Source organism: Capra hircus, chromosome 12, assembly GCF_001704415.2.
Source record: "Capra hircus breed San Clemente chromosome 12, ASM170441v1, whole genome shotgun sequence".
In the NCBI taxonomy this organism is placed as follows: Eukaryota; Metazoa; Chordata; class Mammalia; order Artiodactyla; family Bovidae; genus Capra; species Capra hircus.
The window spans coordinates 35210407-35228556 of record NC_030819.1 but is presented as its reverse complement, the minus strand read 5'-3'; the positions used below and the strand labels follow the sequence as shown (position 1 = coordinate 35228556).

The following is an 18150-nucleotide window of genomic DNA, read 5'->3' as shown; positions in this document are numbered from 1 at the left end:
TGGGCTACAATCTATAAGGTGGCACAAAAGTCAGATACAACTTAGCAATTAAACAACAACACCTTCAACACCTATAGCCACACGACTTCATGGTGACAACCCTGTCAGTTATGCCCTTCGTCAGTATCAGCCCCTCCCTCAGGCTGGCTGCCTGCCCTCTGGAGTGTCACATTTTGCAGCAGGTTGACTTGTTTCATGTCCACATTAAAGCTTTCAGAACAGAGAGTTACCTGCTTTCTGGAAAGGAAAGAGGTACAGGGATCCCTTGGAGATATTGGGGGTTCAGTTCCAGGACACTGGAATGTAGCGAATATCACAATAAAGTCAGTTATACAAAATTTCTGGTTTCCCAGGGTGTATAAAAGTTATGTTTAGACTACACTGTAGCCTAGCAAGTGTGCAGTAGCATTATGCCTGAGAAAACAATTTACAGACCTTAATTTAAAAAATAATTTATTGCTCATGGGCATACACATGGGAGATTCTTGTTGATGTCTGACAGAAAACAACAAAATTCTGCAAAGCAATTATCCTTCAATTAAAAAATAAATTAAATAATAATAATAATAATTTATTGCTTAAAAAATACTAACCATCATTGGAGACTTTGGCAAGTAACACCAAAATTCACTGATCGCAGATCACCATAACAAATGTAATGATAATGAAAAAGTTTGACATATTGTGAGAATTATCAAAAGGTGACACAGACACGGAGTGGGAAAATGCTGTAGTCCCCTAAGGTCTAATCCTGCTGTTCCTACAAGAGGAGTCAGCAACCACAATCATTTTGGACCAAGATGTAAATAAGTGGCTGAGTTTACATCATCTGGTGGGACCTCCCTGTGACATCACAGATGACCTCAACCAGGGACCCTTAAACTGAAGGTCTCCCAACATAGGAGTGGGAAGGGCAGCTCCACAGTAAAGGACATCATAGAAAACAAGTCCAGTCATTGCAAAGGTGACAGGCTCCAAAGAGAACCCTCACATATCTTTTCTCTCTCTATCTTCCCTATTCACCCAGATGGTCAGTGTCCACACCCAGACACCAGCATCGATTCCTCTCTCTCCCCTCAGGTCCCACATTCAATTCATCACTTGGCTCCTCTTCCTTATCTCCTCCAAATCCAACCATCTCATCATTTCCACTGCAGACACCTTAGTCTCAGCCACCAACAGTCAAGAGGGCACAACTGCAAGAGAGAGGGAACGCTGCATTTGGAGAATTGAGGACCATCAATGGGGCTTTAGCTATATAGGAAGGAGGGGTGGCAGAGTGGGACAAAACTAGAAAGGTGGGGAGGGCCTGGGCTGTAAACTGCTTTGTTAAAACATGTTAAAGATTTGTACACTGATCAACTGAGGAAAATTTGAGGTTACAGAAATTTACCAGAAGATAAGCTTCCCTGGTGGCTCAGATGGTAAAGAATCTGCCTGTAATGTTGGAGAACTGGGTTCAGTCTCTGGGTTGTGAAGATCCTGTGGAGTAGGAAATAGCAACCCACTCAGTATTCTTGCCTGGAAAATCCCATGAACAGAGGATCCTGTCAAGGTACAGTTCACAGGGTTGCAAAGAGTGGGACGTGACTGAGCAAGTAACACACACGAGTAAGTAAAGCATTAAATAAATTGAACATACTTTGATAACAGCAACAAAGCTGATTGGTTCAGGGGATACAGACATTCGCATCTGTAAATAAGGTGCTGAGGGATAAGACTGAGGACTGACCAGCAGAGAGACTTTCCAAATTCTGTCCTTCCTCACTGTTTCCCTAACCAATCACACATTCCAAGGTGACAGTATTTCTAAGAATTAGATAATAAAAATGATCTGCTACTATTAATGCTGGAATACCAAAAACTAAAAATAAAGCTGCAGGGTACATATAGGAACAAAGAATTTATTTGAACAGACCCCCTAAGTGAGCTGGAGATCAAGCCATCTTTCTGCTGCTGCCTCTAAAACCTGACAAAGGGCTGGAAACAGGTAAATTTTATAGCATCATTTATTTATTATGGAAGAAAGATGTTTGGGGGACAGTCTTCAAAATATACAGTGCTAAGAGGTAAGAACAACAAAGAAACAAGGAAAAAGTAGAAATGAAAGGCTACTTTTCCAATTAGTATTCAAGAACACAAAATGAGGGTCTAAAAATACCAAGTGCTAAAAACATTTGTGGAATTTGAGCTACTGTCCTGTAGTCTTAGAATTTAACCCAATATCTCATGAAAGTTTGCAGGTGGAGTCGGCTTCCTACTGAGCTGATCTAGTCCAGACAACTGGCTACACTGCTGGAGCCTAGAACATCCCTTTGGTTGGGGATGCCCCACTCCTGTCGTCGGACTCCTTGGAGCTCACTCCTATGCATGTCCAGCTCAGTGAGTGAGGCTACAGGCACTGCTTCAATGCTGACAGCCTGATATCTACTCAGTGTCCCCACTGATGATCCATCTGACAATGCATGTGAAGTAGGTGGAGGGGGTGACATTCCAGAAACTGTCTAAGACATCAAAGAGACAGTTCCATTATCATAAGACATAAGGAAGTTTGGATGTTACTGTTTATTATAGATTATTACCTATTTTGTGTGGACCATCAAAATACCTAAATATATCTTGCATTCTTTTGGGACTGACTACCTCTGTGGCTCAGACAGTAAAGAATCTGTCTGCAATGCAGAAAACCTGGGTTCAGTCCTTGAATTGGGAAGATTTCCTGCAGAAGGGAATGGCTACCCATTCCAGTATTCTTGCGTGGAGAATTCCAAGGACAGAGGAGCCTGGCAGGCTACAGTCCATGGGGTCACAAAGAGTCGGACATGACCGAGTGACAAACACATTCTTTGGGGATCATATGCAGCCAAAGGTTTTCATCTGAGCCATGCTTTCTATATCATTTTATAAAGCCACATTCTAACATTTACTGAAACTCAGCCAGCAGCAGAGGGAACCAACAAAGAGAATATGAAAAGAGATAAGGGATAGAGAGAGGAAGGAAAAGAAAATAAGGAAGGAAATATTAAATTACTGAGAGGAAAGAGCCAATCAAATCTGGAGGGAAGATACTATACAGATATCCAGAGACCAAAGCTTGGAGCCTACTGCATGTGCAGTGCCTGGACCTACTGTGTAAGAGACTTGTTCATTGTTTGTCTACAGTCTCTCAGACTTGATTTGCCTTCTTTTCTAAATTCTCACCTGTGATGCACAGGTTCAGTCTCTGCAAGTCACATTTCAGAGGCTCTTTGGGAAGCTGGCCTTTTTTTTAGGTTCTGCCAGTAAGTGGGCACTAGAGGGAGACTGACAGTGGGACAGAGCTAATGTTCTATCTGAGTCACTGTTCCTGCAGCATCACCTCATCAGTGGGGCCTGACTCCAGCTCCCAGATTCTATTAGCACATGGAGAAACAGCCCCATCCTGCTTCCTCAGCACATATGACCAGCAACTGGGCCTCTCCTTGGAGGTTTCAGCACCAACTGTAGGGCCTTTCTTCTGAGTTCTTAGGTCTGGAGATCTGTCCTAGGACATGGTAGCTGCTTCCTAAAATCATTACCCCAGTGTTTCCTTTCATTTTTCTAGCCTCCTATTCTTATGTAGCAAATTTCCTATATTAAATCCTTTCAGCTGAAATACTGTTTTTCTCACAAGGCCGTTTCTTTTTATGGACTCTCTTCTGACACCAAGAGCTGAAAAATTATGCAACCTTAGCCAACAACCTCCTGGCAATCTAAATGAAAGGTTAATAGTTTGATTAAGGGAATTGAAAAATACTGAAACTGTGACAGTGAAAATGACTGTGTTCTAGCCTCTTGAAATATGAAGCTACAATTTGGCTTTGGAATATTTTCATGTCTGGATGTCTTAAAAGATAACAATTCAAATATAAGAATATTATATAAAATATAAGGTTATTGGATATATTATTTAATAGCACATTTTGAAAGTAAAGTTCATTACTCGAGTTATTTTCAGGAATGAGAAGAGAAATCAAGAGAAAATTAAATTACTGGAGGTTTCTATCAAGTTTTACAAAGACGGATCAGTGCTAAATTGAATATAAGTGAAAAAAACTGAAATGGTGAGGGTCTTACCAGTATCCGTTCACAGTCAATAACGGTGCTCAACTTGTGTGTGATGGTTAGCACAGTGCACTGGGCAAATTTCTCACGAACTTTTTTGTGTATTAACTCATCAGTTCTGAAATCAGAGAAGTTGATATACTTCATTGAAGACAGGAAAGGCAGACTAAAGAGTTAAAAATTAAAAATCAATACTTTAACATATAATCTTGTTCCTATAAAACTAAGTATAAAAAGTCTATTTATAATTTTACTATTTTCCATAAAGTGATGAAAAATAGCCTTCCCTTGAAACTGTTTAAAACTATCTGGATTGAAACGGGCTGAGTTCCTAAATCCAGCTCTCTTAGGATGCCTCACAACAATATTAACAGCATATAACTGTCTTGGTTTCTTTCTTTGCTTTCCTTTGTTTGTGATTAATATTACTAAAAGACATCTGTGGGCCAAAGAGAGCATAGAAACATTTTTCAGCATCACTAAATGTTTTCCATTTACTACATTTACAATTTGGATTCCAGGATTCATGGACCTCAGCTCCATACCTTGGATCCACATTGGATGTGGCTTTGTCAAGAATCAATATCTGATTTTTCCTGAGAACAGCCCTGGCAAGGCACACTAGTTGTCTCTGTCCAATACTCAAGTTGAATCCTGATTCTGCTAATTCAGTATTCAATCCACTAGGAAGAGCTTTGATGGCTTCTTTAAGTTGTACCTGTGGATACAGAAAGAATAACATTTCAAAAACAAACTGCTGCAGAAGTAGAAAAGCCTCATAGACATTAGAGCTTTGAAGTCCTCATAACTTCTTATGTATCTTACATGTACAGTCACGTGATGGGAAAAGCTGTTTCCAATTAGTGTTCACTGAGAAAGATGGGTAAAGTCAAGTCAGGACAGAAAGATCTCAATGTCCCCCCCATCCCTGCCACATGCCACCCACCAACAACTCCCACCTAGGAATTAGTTCAGAAAGTCTCTCAAAAATTGAAGCTATTTCTCCCAATGTGTTTTTTTTTTTCAAAAGTTTTATTTTTTTTTATTTTTTAGTTTTTTAGTTTTTATTTTTGCTTTCTTTTACTTTACAATACTGTATTAGTTTTGCCATACATTGACAACAGAAAATCTAAAAGGATATTTATGGTTCAATCAACTTTACCAAAGTACATTTTGCATAGGAGTTGAAAAATATTACAGAAAATTGGGTTCATTAAAGATATATTATTAACACTTTACAATTTTTTAACATGTAAAATAATACAAATTTAAACACTGGAAAACTCTGTCTTATACGTTAGTAATCCTGGAACATTTCCCAAGCTTAGTCTATAAATAGTGGACCAGTCAAATGCATTTTCTTCAATATCATAAATGTCTTCCAGTGAATGAAAACTCACAAAAAACAAAATGAATATTACATCTTATTTCCCCCACAATATGGATTTAGGTCATGTTTATACTAATCGATCTTCATAAAATTATACTCATAAGATTAAAACAAATCTTTAACCACCAAATATAATCTGAAAGTACACTTGGTGATAGGGGTCAGTTCAATGAATATTCATTTTGGAGAAATATTATGGAGCAAGAAGCAAACTCAGGCTGTACTTAAAGTGAAAGAACAAAGAAGAAATACACTTCAAATTAAGAAACCAACAGATTGATGGCCAATAAGTTATGTGACACACTACAACTTCAGATAACAAAACATCAAGGGTGAATGATTAGCATTTTCGTGATATCCTAAATGCTGGAGCACTTCCAAGAATGTGATCCTGAACTGTACTCCTGATGGAGTCCAATCCCTAGGAAGCAGGATTCTGAGTTAGGATTAAATATGGTATTGGTATTTAGTGCCAGCATAAAAGGTGTACAAACTGTAAAGGGTAAGATTTGGATTGTGGTGCAAGTGGTTGGTCTTTGTTAAGACTGACATTCTAACTTTGAGGAAATAATCTCACACTTCCTCCTGAGTTGGATGACATCACATAACTAATCTGGTTTTTCCTTTTCCTTCAGGTTGTCCATATCTGCTTCATGACGAATAAGAGTTGTAAAGGGAAGTGTTTTTCATAAAATACTGTTTTCTGAGATATTGTATTTATTTATGAATCAGGGACGGTTATGAAAATAATATGAATATCAGGCCCTCTGTAGTGTAATCATAAAGTCAAGGTATAAAACATTACAATGGAAGAAAAGGGCAACAGATGCAGTAGACAATAATAACTAGAAGTTGCAGCTGGAGAATCTGAACACATTAGACGACAGTGTAACATGACTATTTTATTTCTTAATCAAGATAATTGTGTTGGATTATGCAAGAGAATGTCCTTGAAAAGGACAGAGATTGTGTCTCTTGATGACTGTGATAGACCCAGAATCTGCAACGATGCCTGTCTAAGAAGCTCTCAGAGATATTTGTTGGCTGTGTCAAGGCAGAAGTGAATCTCATCATATGACATATCTGTCCCTATAAATTAGAAAGTAAATCCATATAGACAGGTTATATATAACATTATTATTACGTGTTAAAGGATTATATTCTTATAACAATTAACTGGCTCCAGAATATCACATCACACTGTAAACTGTGGAAAGAATATAAAAAGTTATAATTTAAGGAAAATAGAGCAAATAATACTAATCAAAACTATATATCTCAATATTAAACAGTTCAGATCATTTTTGAGGTTGGGAAAATAACAAAATATAGCAAAATTGAAAAACAATAAACTGAACTGCCGGGAGCCAGCATGGGCCATCCCACCCATGACAAGGTCATGTGGAAGAGAACTGTTAAGCAAGGCTTCAGGACTCGAGGGGCTCCCTAGACCAGCTCGAGCATCTACCCCAAAACCAGAATCTGTCTGTCTTACTATTTTGTGCCTTTCACCAACTCTCCTGACATACAGGGGGCTATCCCCGACCACCTTTCTCTGGAGAAAATCAACTTAGGGCTCTAGCTAATAAGTCTCCTGGACATTAAAGGAATATTTCAAATCAAACCCCTCTGTTAGCATTCTAGCTTGCTTGGCAGGTTTATCCAGACTCGTGCAGCTAAACATGTGATTATTCACAGCCTCCCAACTGTGAGAGGCACAGGAAGCCTAAAACATAGAACCTTTCAAAGAGTTAAAAGTTATTAGAGTAGTGCTGGTGTAAGATTTCATTATTGGGCCAATGCTTGTTGCTAAGTTCCCATATCTCTTATCCACTGTGTATCTGGGAGTGCATTAGTTAACATATTTAGAATATAAGAAAAACAAGTGTAGCCTTGAATTTAACCACATCAGACCTTTGAGCTAATTGGTTCTTTCTTTCTTGTAACTCACTGCACCTTTGCTCCGTGAGAAATGTAACTCTGTTTAGCATTTTCTGAGGCTGAGATAGATTAGAAATATAAAGAAAAAACACTTTGAGGGAAAATAAGTTTTCTGGTTGAGCAGCCTTTATCAAAAGAGGGTCATAAAATGTTCGCAGGACTCCAAGGCCAAAAGATAATGTACACAACATCATTTGTGGGAAAGGTTTGCAGAAAAAAATCCTGGTTTCGATAAGGACAAAACTGCTGGAATGTTTGGGGTGACTCTGTATGATCTTGCGTCTTCCATTTCCCTCTATGTACGAGTTAAGGTATAAAAGTCCCTTTTAAAAATAAAGTAATGGGCCTCACTCGAAGAAGCTTGGTCACCCCGTGTCTTTTCTTCTTTCTCTCTCTTACTCTCTTTTTTCAGGCTGATCCATTGGAGCATAGAGGCTCCCTGCGTTCACTTATCTGCCCGGGTTTCTAAGACCTGAACGGGAAGACATTCTGTGTCTTCACTCCCTCGGGAAACCAGGAGGGCACCTGCGGCCTCCGTGAACAGGGCAAGCTCCTTGTCTTGGGGCTTTATTGGCTTTCTGTGTAAGCCAAGGAATATTAGCCTCTTTCTTTCCTTTATTCCTCTCTCATTCATTCGCCAATGCCATTTCTCTCGGGTTCCCCTGGATCCTGTGGGGGTTGGACCCCGGCACTGAACTTATAAGATACCCTAGTCATCAATAATGGAACATAGCAAAATTGACAAGCAATAAACTGAATTTATAAGGTATCCTATTTCTGTCATCATAAACATTTTTAAAGTAACCTGCTGCGTAGTGTTTCCAGCAGGTGCCAACACCTCTCAAAGGAGGTTAACATAGATGTCAGGTGCTTCTGACAATTCGTGGGACTTTCTTACTTCTCAAAAAGCAAGGCTGGTGAGGGCTGGAAGGAGACAGGGAAATGCAGTCAACAGACGGGGAAGAGATTTTACTAGAGCAGGGCCAGCAGTAAAGGAAGTAAAGGGTCAGCCTGTTCACCTAACACAATGTGCCAGGAAATGGACATGTGAGCTGTCCCACAGCAAGGACTGAACCACGTGGTTCCTGATGCACAGGCTGCTGATGCCCAGGTTTCTGTATCTTGGTTTCCTGTGTGATGAGACACACTTGTGCACTAACAGAGATACTATCAATGCTGGATTTGTGTAACACAAAATTTTTTAAAGAAATAAGCCATGCTTCTCTAAAATGAAGAAATCAACCAAACATTTAGCACCTATTTATCAAGTGCTGACTTCCCTGGTGGCTCAGATGGTAAAGTGTCTGTCTACATGTGGGAGACCCGGGTTCAATCCCTGGGTCAGGAAGATCCCCTGGAGAAGGAAATGGTAATCCATTCCAGTACTCTTGCCTGGAAAATCCCATAGACAGAGGAGCCTGGTAGGCTACAGTCCATGGGGTCGCAAAGAGTTGGACACGACTGAGCGACTTCACTTTCACTTTATCATGTGCTACTTTTTTAAAATCCAAAGACTGAGCTAGATCCCATGGGAGACTAGAAGTCTGTCTGTGGTTTAGAAATCTAAAGTTTCTGCCATCAGTAGAATCAATTTGCAAAACTAGGACTAATACACAAAATAATTAGTATTGAAATATACAAACCAACAGCAACTTAATAGTTAAATTAGTTTTCATGCAAGGGCAGGGAAATTCAGTGAAGTAGGGCAAGGGGAAACATGACACAAATAATAGGAGCTCCTCTATAAATTAACATATCCATGTAAAATCTTAGCCCAAACACCAGGGTTCTGTTACCTGCATTCAGGCTGCAGCATTAAAATGATATAATCACCAATAAGTAATCATCATCACATTCCAACTAAATAATTTACTTTTATAAATACTTTCTTATAAAACTTCATAGCATTTTACTGGAATGATCTTGTTTATCTTTCAGTTAATAATGAAAAACTAGTGTCTTCACTTAGATATCCCCTAAGGCCAGAGGAATAAAATGAACATTGGAGGGTAATTAGGGTAATTAATTTACCAGGCCACTCATAGAATTTGAGCCCACAGTTTTAATGTCTAGTTTAATGCTCTGTTAAGACAAAATAATGAATCTAGTTGCTTGGGGTTCTATAGAAAAAGCTAAAATGAAAACAAGAGGAATTATATTGTTGGTTTTCATTATCAGTACACACATTTTAGGTGTACCCATCTCATCACTCTTCTCCTAGAAAGTAAACAGTTAAAATGACAAGCTTCCCTTAATTACCTGCAATGCTATGAATGTACACACACAGATACTGATGTTAACAAGTTAATAACATTACATAAATTACCTCTTCTAAGACATTCCACAGTTCCTCCTCCAAATACTCATTATAGGGATCCAGATTTTTCCTCATTGTTCCAGTGAATAAAACAGGTTCCTAAATACCATGAAATAGTGAATGTTAGTACCTTAATCTCTTTGCATTTTAAACCAATGCTTATAGGAAATGAAAATACCAAATATCAAAATTTACTGCAATTATTAATATTGAAGTTTCAAATGTATGTTTACAAAACAGTATCTCTAAACTAATTTTCCATTGTACAAAGTGTGCTACAAAAAATCCTCTGGACTATTAAACACTAAAAGAAGAAAAGTGTTTAAGAAGTATTTTCATCTTAAGAAAAAAAAAACTGAAGAAAAGAAAGGAAAATTTGATTTTTTTTTAAAGTTGCCATTCTGGTAATAAATATCTGCTTAAACACACACAAACTGACATTCAAATCACATGAGAAAGCTTACAGCAAGATCTACATAAATTAAGTGTCAATCCTGGTGTGATTGGGAAACATCAGCTGCATGATTAGTTGAGGTTTGTGCTTCAAAGCAAAACCATTCAATATTTATACTTTGGCACTGAAAAATAAATTAGGCTATTTTCTCCATTGGTCAGATTCTCTTCTAAGATCTGGAATCTCTCCCCAGGTATGAATGGAACCTCCCCGCACGTTCAAAGAGAACGTCAGCTCCTGGGGCCTGAGGCACCTCTGTCCATGGAGAGATCACCTCTGATTCTGCACCAGCTGGTCCCCACGTTCTCTTACCTGTGCATCAGGATGACCTGCCTCACAGAACCTCGTTACTAACTTCAAGGCCAGAAGGACCTGAAACCCACTGTGATGTGAGCCATAATAAAACTGTTTAAATAGCTTTTTCTATTCATCATCAGGACGAGCTACAAGTAAATTACACTGGAAACACACCTCCTGAGTTTCAAGAGAGAATCTTGTACATAAGCTCATGTAGACAATTTACATTTTCTTCTGGAAGGCTCTAGTAAGCCAGGTCATAAGAATACGGGCAGCAGAGAAGAGCCCAACTGGCTCCTTTCAGTGAAGGGGGCAGGACAAGGGGAGGCACATGTGTGGGAACAAGAGGAGACCTGACTCTTCCACAAGTGCCTGGAACTGCTCAGAATCACCAGCCTCAAATCCCGCCTGGCCTTGGGGCTGGATTTTCCTCCTAACTTCATAAAAACCTGAGAAGAAAGATGAAGAAGACAGACATTTCTTTTCCCTAGTCACAATGAAGAATGACAGAGAGCCTCCCATACCTTCTTTGCCTATTGTCTCAGTTTTAAGTCAAGTGATCAAGAAATGAATGCAGAAGGCACAGGACAGTGTGCCACCAAAAGAGATATATCCCTAAGGAAAGTCCCAAATTAAAAATATACTATGTAGGGAGCTTCATTTGCCCAAAGTTGATTAAGTGACCGATAAACCTACAAAGCATTGAAAATCACTGGACATACAACATTTCAAGATGATTATTGAATTGAACTGAAAAAACCAGAGACTCAAATTTAAAGTTTCCCTTAAAACTCTTGAATTTAGGAACAAAGATTAACAACCATCTAAGCAATAGTAACAGTTCCTTGTCAGGAGGATAACCATCATTGCACCCCAGATTTTTATAAAAACTTTTTACTTTTTGTAATTTTCAACCCTAAGTTTCCCCTATGCAGGCTATTTCTCATCTTTTAGCTGTATGTATGAAGTTTATACAAACAACCGGGGAGGTGAGGGGAGGCTGGTCCCCAGTATTCCTCACCCTTCTCTTCTCCAATCTTCCCTCCATTATCCAGATCCTTTCAAGTAAGCAGGTACTCCCTGAATGTAAGCTCAACTGGCGTTCTTCCTGGGGAATATACTGAACTACTTCAGATCTTGAGCACAAAGGACGCATACACTTCAACTCCCTGTTGCGTTTAAGGAAATTATTTAGGAACCCTTTCATTTTTGCTTTTTCCTGAAACTTTGAACACAAATTGAGGAGTACTTCTTAAGAACACAGTATTCCTCTTTTAAAGTTCCCCCCAGGACTGATGGTCTATGTCCTGACTCCCCTGTCTCTGGTTCCTACTCAGGTCCTTGCTGCTATCACACCTCCCCCAGTTCTGACCTGTTCATGGCAGGACAAACAGTGATCGGGATAAGCCTGGGGGAGAGAAAGAGAGATGACCCCAGAAGCTTGCTGCTGTTCCCAGGATCACAGGTAACAGGGATTCGGGGAACATGATGTGGGCCTGGCTCACCTGGGTGGGGCAACTCAACGAAACAGCACTGGGCTCCCCCTTCTGCAGAGTCTGCTCTCAGCTTCCCAGGTTACTTGAATCAGGGTGTTGACACACAAGCATCACTGCTTGCTACTCATTTGAGGGGAAGAGAGATGTACATTTTCTGCACTTAGACAAGTTAATTTCAAGTAACCAAACCAACAGACTTTTCTCCATCTCTGAGCCAACAAGGCACTGTAAAGACAAAGGGCTCTTGGCTGGGGAGGGGTAAGATTTTGAATATCTTCTCCTGATACTTATTAGCCCATAACACATAAATGAAAAAAAAAAAACATTTCAAAACTGATATTCTCCAAATGAGACTCAAAACAGGAGGAGTCATATCTTCTGACTTTACTAAACTTTTGTTATGTTTTGGGGAAAATATCTCATGAGAACATCATTCAGTTTAACTAACATTTATTGAAAACAAAAAACAAATTTGGAGTCAGACAGTTCTAAGTTCTGATTCAACTTCTCATAATTATTAGACTCAGGGTAAATTATTTATCTTTCCAAGACAGTTCCATTACTGGAAACTAGGGTTAGCCTTGCAAGGTTGCTGTGACAATCTGAAACAACAATGAAGTTCCTGACGTGATGCTAACATGGACCAGGAGCCCAGCCCAACAGGGGGACAGGCAGGGACAGTGTCTGCCAAACTTCAGATGTAGTCAGTGGATTATGAAATTAATTTTGTGCATTGTGATCATCATTTTGTCTTTTATATGAAGTAGAATAGAACTGGCATCACAGAAAATATCAGAGCACAGAGCAATAGGAATGTTGTTTTGTGACATTTTTGTTCCTCTGTGTATGTGTATCTGTGTGTGTGTGTGTGTGTGCACATGCATGCACATGAAATCATGATATGAAGCAGTTCTATCAAGGACCACAGTCAACAGCCACCTGAAGTCTTGCACAAGCAGAGTAATTCACTTCTCAGCCTCTGGAGTTGGGAATCTTTTTAAATTTACTTTGAACCCTATTAGTATATTTTGGAAATTAATACACTGCTGATCATGTCATTTGCAAATATTTTCTTCTTTTCCTTAGGTTGTCTTTTTGGTTTATTCTTTTTTAATGGCTTTCTTTGTGCTATACTTTTAAGTTTAACCAGGTCACATTTGTTTATGTTTGCTTTGCTTCCATTACTTTTGGGATCAGGTCCAAAAATATAGTGCTGTGCTTTATGTCAAAGAGTATTCTGCCTATGTGTTCCTCTAAGATCTTGTCTTACTAAGTATCTTGTCTTACAGGTCTTTGTTCATTTATTCATTTTTACTTTATTTTTTTATATGGTATTAGAGAATGTTCTAACTATTTCGTTTACATGCAGTCGTGCAGATTTCCCCACACTATTTATTGAAGAGATTGTCTGTTCTTTATTACATATTGTTAGCTCTTTTGTCTTAGATTAACTGACCATAAGTGTGAGGGTTTATTTCTGGGTTTTCTATCCTTTTCCATTAATCTATGCGTCTGGTTTCTGTGACAGTAACATACTTTTTCATTATTGTAACTTTGTAATATAGTTTGAAATCAGGGACTGTGATTCCTCCAGCTAGCTGTGTTCTTCTTTCCCAAGATTGTTTTGGCTATTTGCAGTCTTTTCTGTTTCCATACAAATTAAAAAAAAATTTTTGTTCTAGTTTTGTGAAAAATGCCACTGGCAACTTGATAGAGATTGCATTGACTCTATAAATTGTCTTGGGTAGTATGGTCATTTTTAACAATAATGAATCTTCCAATCCAAGAATCCAGTTTATCTTTTCATCTGTTTGTATCATCTTGAATTACTTTCATCAGTGTCTTACAGGTTTTGTATACAGGCCTTTTACCTCCTTCAGTTCAGTCAGTCAGTCAGTTCAGTTGCTCAGTCGTGTCCGACTCTTTGTGACCTCATGAATTGCAGCACGCCAGGCCTCCCTGTCCATCACCGTATCCCGGAGTTCACTCAGACTCACGTCCATCGAGTCAGTGGTGCCATCCAGCCATCTCATCCTCTGTTGTCCCCTTCTCCTCCTGCTCCCAATCCTCCCCAGCATCAGAGTCTTTTCCAATGAGTCAACTCTTCGCATGAGGTGGCCAAAGTACTGGAGTTTCAGCTTTAGCAACATTCTGTCCAAAGAAATCCCAGGGCTGATGTCCTTCAGAATGGACTGATTGGATCTCCTTGCAGTCCAAGGGGCTCTCAAGAGTCTTCTCCAACACCACAGTTCAAAGGCATCAATTCTTCGGCGCTCAGCTTTCTTCACAGTCCAACTCTCACATCCATACATGACCACAGGAAAAACCATAGCCTTAACTAGACGGACCTTAGTCGGCAAAGTAATGTCTCTGCTTTTGAATATACTATCTAGGTTGGTCATAACTTTTCTTCCAAGGAGTAAGAGTCTTTTAATTTCATGGCTGCTGTCACCATCTGCAGTGATTTTGGAGCCCCCCAAAATGAAGTCTGACACTGTTTCCACTGTTTCCCCATGTATTTCCCATGAAATGATGGGACCAGATGCCATGATCTTCGTTTTCTGAATGTTGAGGTTTAAGCCAACATTTTCACTTTCCTCTTTCACTTTCATCAAGAGGCTTTTTAGCTCCTCTTCACTTTCTGCCATAAGGGTGGTATCATCTGCATATCTGAGGTTATTGATATTTCTCCCAGCAATCTTGATTCCAGCTTGTGTTTCTTCCAGTCCAGCGTTTCTCATGATGTACTCTGCATATAAGTTAAATAAACAGAGTGACAATATATAGCCTTGATGTGCTCCTTTTTCTATTTGGAACCAGTCTGTTGTTCCATGTCCTGTTCTAACTGCTGCTTCCTGACCTGCATAAAGATTTCTCAAGAGGCAGGTTAGGTGGTCTGGTATTCCCATCTCTTTCAGAATTTTCCAGTTTATTGTGATCCACACAGTCAAAGGCTTTGGCATAGTCAGTAAAGCAGAAATAGATGTTTTCCTGGAACTCTCTTGCTTTTTCCATGCTTAGGTAGGTTTATTCTGAGTTGTTGTTTTTTTTTTTTTCCCTTTGATGTGATGTCAATGGAATTGTTTCATTAATTTCTCTTTCTGATACTTTGTTTCTAGTCTATATCAATACAGTCAATATCTGTATAAACAATGGCTTATACAGCTCAATATCAAAGAAACAAACAACCTAATCAAAAAATGCAAAGAAGACTTAAATAGACATTTCTCCAAAGACATACAGATGGTCAACAGACCCATGAAAAGATACTCAGCATCACTAATTATTCAGTTCAGTCGCTCATTCATGTCCAGCTCTTTGCGACTCCATAAACTGCAGCACACCAGGCTTCCTTATCCATCACCAAACTCACAGAGCTTGCTCAAACTCATGTCCATCGAATTGGTGATGCCATCCAACTGTCTCATCCTCTGATGTCTCCTTCTCCTCCTGCCTTCAATTTTTCCCAACATCAGGGTCTTTTCTAAGGAGTCAGTTCTTCGCATCAGGAGGCCAATATTGGAACTTCAGCTTCAGCATCAGTCCTTTCAATTAATATTTAGGACTGATTTCCTTTAGGATTGATTGGTTTGATCTCCTTGCAGTCCAAGGGACTCTTAAGAGTATTCTTGAACATCACAGTTCAAAAGCATTAATTCTTCTGTGCTGAGTTTTCTTTATAGTCACTAATTATTAGAGAAATGCAGATCAAAACTACAATGAAGTATCACCTCACACTGGTTAGAATAACCATCATTTAACATCTACAGATAATAAATGCTGGAGAGGGTGTGGAGGAAAGGGGACCTTCCCACGCTGTTGGTGGGAATGTAAATTGGTGCAGCTGTTATGGAAAACCATATGGAGGTTCCTTAAGGAATTGAAAAAGAGTTACTGTGTGATCCAGCAATTCCCCTCCTCAGCAAATATCTGGAAAACATAAAAACCCTAACTCAAAAATATACATGCACCCCAGTTTTCACAACTTTTCTATTTATAATAGCCAAGGTATGTCCATGGACAGATGAATGGATAAAGATATGATGTATCCACACACACACACACACAGAGGAATATTATTCAGCCATAAAAAGAATGAAATAATGCCATTTGCAGCAACATGGATGAACCTAGAGATTATGAGACCAAGTGAAATAAGTCAGCAGAGAAAGACAAATATCATATATGATCACTTATATGTGGACTCTTAAAAATTGATAGAAATGAACTTATTTACAGCACAGAAACAGATTCACAAACATAGAAAACAAACTAATGGTTACCAAAGAGGAGAGTAGAGGAGTAGGATAAGTTAAAAATCTGTGCTTAAGAAATACACACTACTACTTTGCTATACAATTGAAACACTCTGAAAAATAATCAGACACACACAAAATCTGACTCCTGGCTCTGCCCCTTGATAAGTGAGACAAGCCCCCAGGGCCTCAGTTTTTAAATCTGTTAGTTAAAGATAACTACAGAATTGTGAGGATTAAGCAGGAAATGACAGGATAAGGGGTTAAAACATGTTAATGATTCCACAAATGTTAGGAATTCTTATCAGTACTTGTCAGGGACTGTAATACGCACAGAAGAGCAGAAATGAGAGCTACATTTCTGTATCCTCAAGCAGATCCTCAAGGAGAGAAAGAAAATAGCCAAGACTATGGGGAGGGCTGAGAGAAAAGGCCATTGGTCTTGGTGGAAGACTGGTAAGTAACAATGTGTACAAGGTGATGGTCAGGAAAGAAGCTGCTGAGAGGGGAAAATAAAATCAAAGTACAAGAAAGTGTCATTCTCTCTTTCTGCCTTTGGTGGAAATGTTAGATACAGGTCTCTGTTACACCTTCCCACAAATTCCTATTGTGGTTTTTTTTTTTTAAATTTTTGCTTTTTTGCTCTACTATTTATATTTATACAAACAATTTAGTTTATATTATAAACAATAAATATAATCACCAAGCACCATGAACACATATGAGAAATTAAAGAGTAAAGTCATTCCAGAAAGTATTACTCTTTTTACTTAAGCAGAAATAATATTCAAGGCCAGTAACCCAATCATTAAGAATAATAACAGATCCTGATGACTGAGCATTCCCAAGAACCAGACATGGACACAAACCTTATCTCGCCCAGTTGTGTGTGCTAAGTCGCTTCAGTCATGTCAGACTCTTTGTGACCCCATGGATTGTAGCCCACCAGGCTCATCTCTCCAAGGGATCTTCCAGTCAAGAATACTGGAGTGAGCTTGCCATGCCCTCCTCCAGCAGACCTTCCTGACCCAGGGATTGAACCTGCATCTCTTATGTCTCCTGCATTGGCAGGCAGGTCCTGCACCACCAGCACCACTTGGGAAGCCCAGATACATCTTCACAACACATCTGTGTGGCAATGATTCCCAGACCTGGTTTAAAGATGAGGACCCTGAAGTCTGGAAGCTGAGTAATGTCATCAAGGCCCCACAGTCCTTTGAGGCAGAGCAGGAATAAATCTGCGGGTCACGTTGACACTCGGTCTACACAAACATTCTCTCCCTAGCTGCCTCTGGAATGATTTCCTGGGAACTTTGCACATTGCAAGTTCTCTACAGATACCCCTTCTTTTATCAACCAGTATTGTAGCTTAGAGACAAAGGCATATAGAGAGGAACCTACATGTATACTAAGCTTGGCACTATTTTGTAAGGATGTTCTCTGGAGTGTGTATGTTGAACATGCTCAAAGGAAGGGCGGAAATCAACAGAACAGAACAGAACCAGACCATGTTGATGCAAAGGTATGTTTAGTCTTTGCTCAGATGTGCTTCCAAACATTACTGGCAGAGCCAAGGATCTTCCAATGTTATTTCTTTACTTATGGAGTTATTTTATGTACACAAGCATACATTTTTTTCTAATTAAGAAACTTTAAAAATAAGGCAGTATATGTTTCAAAAGCTTTGCATCAAAGGAAATGAAAGGACTCTACAGACATGCCCTTTATTTCTACTAACCAATCTCACTTGGACATTTCAGAGATGAGTACCATCAAAATGTAAAACTTGGGAATCTAAACTCATTTATTTTCTACTGTAACCAGAAGTCACGAATTAAATAGCCAGAAGGAATCTTTAAATATGGAGACTAAAAGTGCTAAAAAGTTCTTCCCATTTTTTCTGAAAGGGATACCTT

General features: G+C 39.1%; 1 protein-coding gene across 1 annotated transcript in view; it reads right to left on the bottom strand.

Moving 5' to 3' along the window:
* The window catches only part of LOC108637259 (multidrug resistance-associated protein 4-like), a 92712-nt gene continuing 76832 nt past the window's right edge, over window positions 2271-18150 (bottom strand). Inside the window, exons 14-17 of the mRNA XM_018056305.1 lie at window positions 9741-9830; window positions 4629-4801; window positions 4096-4201; window positions 2271-2504 (exon numbers count right to left, since the gene is read on the bottom strand). Of these exons, the coding sequence (XP_017911794.1) occupies window positions 2271-2504; window positions 4096-4201; window positions 4629-4801; window positions 9741-9830 (603 nt within the window). The remainder of the gene's footprint in view (window positions 2505-4095; window positions 4202-4628; window positions 4802-9740; window positions 9831-18150) is intronic.